This window comes from Numida meleagris, chromosome 21, assembly GCF_002078875.1.
Source record: "Numida meleagris isolate 19003 breed g44 Domestic line chromosome 21, NumMel1.0, whole genome shotgun sequence".
Lineage (NCBI taxonomy): Eukaryota > Metazoa > Chordata > Aves > Galliformes > Numididae > Numida > Numida meleagris.
In genome coordinates, this window is record NC_034429.1 from 1,289,500 (window position 1) to 1,296,399 (window position 6,900).

The 6,900-nt window shown below is 59.3% G+C and overlaps 1 protein-coding gene across 3 annotated transcripts in view; it reads right to left on the reverse strand.

Moving 5' to 3' along the window:
• The window catches only part of RHOBTB2 (Rho related BTB domain containing 2), a 21,385-nt gene continuing 15,087 nt past the window's right edge, over positions 603-6,900 (reverse strand). For all 3 annotated transcript variants that reach the window (XM_021375026.1, XM_021375027.1, XM_021375028.1), the window contains 9 exons: positions 5,198-5,399; positions 3,948-4,051; positions 3,681-3,866; positions 2,399-3,423; positions 1,714-1,832; positions 1,347-1,497; positions 1,175-1,263; positions 913-1,018; positions 603-832 (listed from right to left, as the gene is read on the reverse strand). In XM_021375026.1, the coding sequence (XP_021230701.1) occupies positions 603-832; positions 913-1,018; positions 1,175-1,263; positions 1,347-1,497; positions 1,714-1,832; positions 2,399-3,423; positions 3,681-3,866; positions 3,948-4,051; positions 5,198-5,399 (2,212 nt within the window). The remainder of the gene's footprint in view (positions 833-912; positions 1,019-1,174; positions 1,264-1,346; positions 1,498-1,713; positions 1,833-2,398; positions 3,424-3,680; positions 3,867-3,947; positions 4,052-5,197; positions 5,400-6,900) is intronic.

The window sequence follows — 6,900 nt, forward strand, 5'->3', positions numbered from 1 at the left end:
TTTTTTTTGCTTCAAATTTCTTTTTTTTTTTGATGAAACGTCTGCGCGCTGGGCTCCTGCACTGCTGCGACCCAAACTTTCCATGGGGAGAGGTGGGGAGGAGAGGGCTCCTTTTCCCAGCAGCTCCCCAAAGTGGGACAGCCCTCCATGGAAGTGGATGGAGCCGCGGTGCGTGGCTCTTGCAGCCACGTAGGATCCTGTCCTTGGTCCTTTGGGGACCGGGCTCCCACCTCGCCCTACTGCAAGTCCAAGGGGCAGCAGGATGGCATCCCACAAACCCAACCCTACCCTGCAGCTCCTGGTTACAACTGGAAGGTGGAAGCGGGATGCTTCTCTTCTTCTTCCTCATGCGGTTGATGTTGGAAAGAAAGAAAGAAAGAAAGAAAGAAAACAAAACCAGACAGCCCTCGTGCTCCTGTCACCTCTTCTCCTGCTGCTTTGTGCCAGTCCCGGCGCTGGCATGGGGACAGCAGAGCCCTCGCTGCGGGGATGCGCTCGCTCCATCTCCTCGGGGCACCCATTGGTGGCACCCAACCGGCACTGGGCAGCCTTCCTCTTCCTCCTCCTCCTCATCTCCTGGAGCCACAGCAAGGACAGAGCTCTCAAACTACAGCCGAGGAGGAGGAGGAGGAGGAAGAGGAGGAGGCTGTGGCTGCTGACGATGAAGGAGAGGAGGAAGGGGAGTTCCAGAAGAGCCACCGCCTCTTGGGCTGCCGTTTGAGGTGGAGGTAGTCTTCCTTCTCCCGCTCCTTCTTCGCCCGCTGGTAGTGGTCCTCCTCCTTCAGGTACCACACCGGCGGCCAGCGGTGCTTCTCGAAGTACTCCTGGTTCTCTGTGGGGACATCGGGGGTGAGCACCGCGCCGGGTTGTCCCCCGCGTCCCCACCCACCGCCCCACACCGACCGCGCTCACCTCCCGACATGGCCTTCATGTCGCGGGGAAACTTGCGGCAGACGTTGTTGTAGTTGGTGCAGATGTGGTGGAGGCACCAGTCGGCGAGCTGGTAGGCGCAGTGGAACTGCAGGGGATGGAGCACGTGTCAGAGACACCACGGGGACCTCATCCATCCCAAGGTCCCCATTCCCCACGGGCATCAAAGACCAGATCCCGCTGTCCTCTCTGCTACGGCAGCGTCACCCCCACCTCATTCATCCCAAGGCCCCATCCCACCTACCTGTGCCAGCTCCAGGAACACGAGCACGTCCCCATCGATGTCCACCATCATCTGCGCAGCTTCCATCAGCCCGGTGACGGTGTACTGCTCTGTGGGACACGCAGGGATATAGGGGGCAGTTGGGACGGGGTGACCACAGAGCTGCCACCAAGCTTTGGGGACACCAACTCACCGGTAAGAGCCACCAGGTGGGGCAGGCAGAGGCGGTTGGCCAAGATGATGAGCTTCATGTCATCGAGGTCAGGGCTGGAGCTGAACTGCCCAGTGTAAAGATACTCCAGCACGGCCCGCATGCAGCTCTTGCTGGTGTAAGGAAGCGCCACCTGTAAGAGTCCCACCCATGGTGGTGATGGGTCAACAGTTGGACTTGATCTTGGAGGTCTCTTCCAACCTTTATGACTCTATGATTCTATGGCTGTGGTGGGGATGGGTTGATAGTTGGACTTGATGATCATAGAGGTCTTCTCCAACCTTAATGTTTCTATGATTCCAGTTGTCACCCCACGGCTGTCCCAAACCCTCCCTGGGTGCATCCTCACCTCGTTAGTGGAGCTCTCCACGAAGGGACCGCCGAACATCGCGGCCATCCAGTCGCAGCTGGAGATGAGCAGGGGCTTGTGGGCACTGATAGCACCGTCATCCAGCACGAAGGTGACATCTGCAAATGAGCAGAGGGATGGCCCCGTCACACAGGGCTCAGCCGTCCCCACCACAAAACACCAGAGGGAAGGGGACAGAAGGAAAAACGCCCGGCCCTGTACTTTGCCCTAAGGATGTGTTTGTTTTCCAGCATCCTCCAAGGAGCTCGGGGAAGGGCTACGTCATCCACGGCACCATGCACAGCCCTGCCCGAGGGTTTTCCCAAGGTGAACGGTGACGTGTTGGAAAGCAAAGGGCAAAACTCGGGGAGAAAAGCCTCACCCACACACTGCGGAGCGTGTCCTTGGGAGAAGCAGGGAGGAGGACTGGGACAAGTGTCCCTTGCTCTGCTCTACCTGGACAAGGGCTGTTCCCAGGGCTCCCACAGCCCCCTGTGGTCTGTCCACGTGCAAGCAATCCAGCTAGAGGGAGAATGTGGTGCTTTCAGCCCTGGGATGGCACTTGGAGGTGAAAAACCCAGAAACACAAAGGCTGTATGCGAGCGTATCCAAAAACCCCAAAGAAGGTGAGCACATGGCACTCAGAGCACTAATATGGGCAAGAGAGAAGGGGACGGGGTCGTACCCGAGAAAGTCCCCTTGGCCAGGCATTCCTTCACCCGGTTCGTCCTCCGGACGTGGAAGGCTTTGGTGATCTCCTGGTTCATGAACGCCTCATTGTTGAGGATGTTGGCCACCATCATGCGGAGGTCAAAGACCTCCAGCAGCTCCGCGATGTGAGCGATGTGCATGAGGTCCCGCTCCTTCTCATCCAGCTCCCCGGTGTACAAATACTTCAGCACGGCCCGGAAAGGACCCGGTTGGATGGAAGCATCCATCTTCACCACCACCATCAGCTTGGATTTGTAGGTCAACGGGTCTTCCGCCATCTCCTCCTGGATGCTGATGAAGGCCCGGCTCCACGAGGAGAGGTCCCGTCCCCGCCGCAGCCCGCGTTCCCCGTTCTCGTAGCGGTTCCCCCGTAGGATGCCATCACTGGTGGAGGCTCTAAGGCACGGTTTTCTCTGGCCGGAGCCGGCCTCCTCGGCGCTTTCGCAGATATCAAAGCTCGCAGCCCGGAGGAGGAAATCCCGTCCGTGGTGCCTCTCCTCTTGGTGCAGCATCCTCTCGGCTGCTGCGGTGACAGCGACTCCAAAACCATGCCCTGCACTGCTCTGCTGGTCCTCCTCGCTCAGGTCCATGAGGAACAGGTCGTAAAACTTGGAGGAGGAGGTGGAGAGGTAGATCTTGTGTGCGTAGATTTTGATCTTCTCTTGCAGCACCAGGATGACGTCCGCGCAAAGGGGGTCCTCCAAGAGGTGGGCTGGGTGCTCCTCATTGTTGGATGGGGGATCCGGGACCACGATGATGGGCGGAGGGGGCCTGGGGGGCAGGAAGGGGGCTTGGAGCAGGGGCCGTTGCACGTTGCGTAGATGGGACTTCCAGAACTGCAGGTGACGGCGGGAGATGAGGGCGGCACGGATGGCGTTGTCGAAGACGTCCTTGATGCCAAACTGGGCCACCACGCTCGTCTCGTAGTAGGGGATCCCCAGTTCTTTGGCCACCTCCCTTCCCTTCTCCGGGGGAAGGATCTCGTTGGGTTTGATTGGCCTGGAGAAGAGGAAAGAATGAAGGTTATGAAGAAACCTCATATAATAAAGAAGATAATGAAGAGATGCCCCATCCCTGTAGACACCCAAGGTCAGGCTGGACAGGGCTCCGAGCACCTGACTGAGCTGCAGGTATCCCTGTTCACTGCAGGGGAGTCGGACCAGATGGTCCCTTCCAACTCAAACAACTCAACAATTCTATGACCTCTCTGCATGCACGGCAAAGAGAAAGGAGTTGGGGGCATGGACGTCTCCCACCTGGCCAAGGGACGCCGTGCCCGGTTGACGGCCTCCAGGTCGGCGTAGCGCAGGTCCAGCTGGCAGCCCACCAGGATGACGGGCGCACGGGGGCAGAAGTGCTTGATCTCTGGGTACCACATGGTCTTCACATGGTGGAGGGAGTTGGGGTTGGCGATGGAGAAGCACAAAACCACGACGTCGGATCTGAGAGGGGAAAGGGGTCAAGATCCATCTGGGCCATCCATCCAACCTCCCTCCTCAGCACGGGGTTTTCCTCTTCCCTACCTGCCGTATGCAAAGCGCCGGTCTTTGTGGTGGTCTCCAAAGGTGTCCCAGAGCCGCAAGGACACGCTAACATCGTCTACCACATCCCGCGAGCGCTCCAGCACCTGTGGGAAGAAAAACACTGTGAATCCTGGAGCTGTGCAAGAGGAAAGTCCCCAGATCCCCCCAGTGAGACAGTCCCACCAAGGGGACTGTTGCCACCAAGGTAAACACCCCACCAAGGGGACCACTGCCACCGAGCTCAGGACACAGAGGAGTAAATCCCATGGGGAAGACCCAGCTCCATCCCCATCCCCATGGGGTTGGTCCCTCACCTCCAAACCATCCCTCCAAGGGAACCACTGCCACAGAGCTCAGGACCCAGCTCCATCCCCATCCCTGTGGGGCTGGTCTCTCACTTCCTGACCATCCATCAAGGGAACCACTGCCACTGAGCTCAGGACCCAGCTCCATCCCCATCCCCGTGGGGCTGGTCCCTCACCTCCAAACCATCCCACCAAGGGAACCACTGCCACCAAGCTCAGGACCCAGCTCCATCCCCATCCCCGTGGGGCTGGTCCCTCACCTCCAAACCATCCCACCAAGGGAACCACTGCCACCCAGCTCAGGACCCAGCTCCATCCCCACCCCCATGGGGCCAGTTCCTCACCTCCTGATCATCCCACCAAGGGGACCACTGCCACCAGGCTCAGGAGATGGAGGAGTAAATCCCATGGGGAAGACCCAGCTCCATCCCTATCCCCATGGGGTCGGTCCCTCACCTCCTTACCATCCCAGCAAAGGGATCACTGCCACCAAGAGGACCATCCCACCAAGGGGACCACTGCCACCGAGCTCAGGACACGGAGGAGGAAATCTCATGGGGAAGCCCCAGCTCCATCCCCATCCCCATGGGGTTGGTCCCTCACCTCCAAACCATCCATCAAGGGAACCACTGCCACCGAGCTCAGGACCCAGCTCCATCCCCACCCCCATGGGGCCAGTTCCTCACCTCCTGATCATCCCACCAAGGGGACCACTGCCACCAGGCTCAGGAGATGGAGGAGTAAATCCCATGGGGAAGACCCAGCTCCATCCCTATCCCCATGGGGTCGGTCCCTCACCTCCTTACCATCCCAGCAAAGGGATCACTGCCACCAAGAGGACCATCCCACCAAGGGGACCACTGCCACCGAGCTCAGGACACGGAGGAGGAAATCCCATGGGGAAGCCCCAGCTCCATCCCCATCCCCGTGGGGTCAGTCCCTCACCTCCTGGCACACGCGGTACTGGTCGATGGCCCACACCGTGGGCACGTGGGTGGCGAGGAGCTGGTACTGGGTGAGCGTGGCGTTGCAGGCGCGGGCGCAGATGAGCCGGGTCTTGCCCACCGCGTTGTCCCCGACCACGACGCACTTGATAGTTTCTACGTTTGGCCTCTCATAATCCATGTCAGAATCCATTAATTGGGACCTGCGGGGAAGAAGCAACGGGAGGATGCTCACAGCCACCAGCAAGCACGGCTGCCTCCTTCCTCCCTGCACACATCCCAGCCCGTCCCCTTTAAAATTTAATATCCTCGTGGCTGCGTGCGTTGCTGTGCCGCGCGTCAGACACATGCCCTCCCTCCCTCCCTCTCCCTCTCTCATGCTTGTTCATGTGAGAGGAGGCTTTTTATTTATTTATTTATTTATTTTATTTCCCCTTTCTCCCTTTCCAGCATTTGCAAGCGAAGCTTCCAGATGGGAGCACGCACAGCAGCACCGCCAACCCCTATTGCTTCCACGGCACAGGGAGCACGGGGCTCTGCACCCCCAGCACCAACCTCCCCCAAATTTCCCACCCCGTTTGCTTCTGCTTCTGACCCAGAGCAGCAAAGACGCTCGTTGCATTTCCTCCCAGCACCAGGTGCAACATGAAACCTCCCCGGGGGAGCACGGAGCTGTGAACCCAATGCAAAGCGCACACATCCTGCAGGCCCACGTGCAGCGGAGCAGCACCGGTCAGAGCCCAAATTTGCAAGAATTAACTCCTTGCAGCAGGGAACGGGTGTGGGGCATTGCAACAGGGCCAAGGGGTGCTCCAAGCACCCGGATGGGCACTGCAATAGGGCTGGGGAGCACCAGGCCCAGGGATGGGGGCACTGCAATAGGGGAAGGAGTACTGGGAACGGGTGTGGGACATTGCAGTAGGGCCAGGCAGCGCTTCAAGCATCTGGATGAGCACTGCAATAGGGGCAAGGATACCGGGAGCACTGGGACTGGGGTCATTGCAATAGGGCCAAGGATACTGGGAGCACTGGGACTGGGGGCACTGCAATAGGGCCAAGGATACTGGGAGCACGGGGACTGGGGGCACTGCAATAGGGCCAAGGATACTGGGAGCACTGGGACTGGGGGCATTGCAATAGGGCCAGGGGTGTCCGGAGCACACGGACTGGGATTAAGGAGATGCCCACGGAGGAAATTGATGGATGGGGGGGAAAAAAAAAAAAAAAGAAAGAAAGAAAGAAAGAAAGAAAAAAAATCTCAATTTCTTCGAACTTCGCAAAGCAGCGCATCTCTTCCCCCCCTTGTCACCCCCTCCCGAGATGCTATAATAAACCACCAGCGCAAAAGCGCGGAGCAAAAATACCCGGTAACGATGGCAACCGGCGCTGCACGCGGGGAGCACGGCTCCGATCGGAGCAGCACGGCAAGGACTTTGCAATGTGAGCAGCTCCCTCCTGCACGCACCTGGCTGCACGAACCCCAGGGATGCAGCACGAACCCAAAGCATCGCACCCGGGCGGCTCTGGGCCGGCCCCAACGCGAAACTTCTCCATTTGCCACCGCCAGCCCCATTCCTTCCTCCTTGTAGGGAGCCGGGATGCTCCTTGGGGGCATGGCAAGAAGGGGGGGGTAGGGTGCAGGGCGTGCTGCTCGCTGCCCCGATAGCTCCTGGAGATGGGTTCCCATCTTGTTCCCCTCGGTGC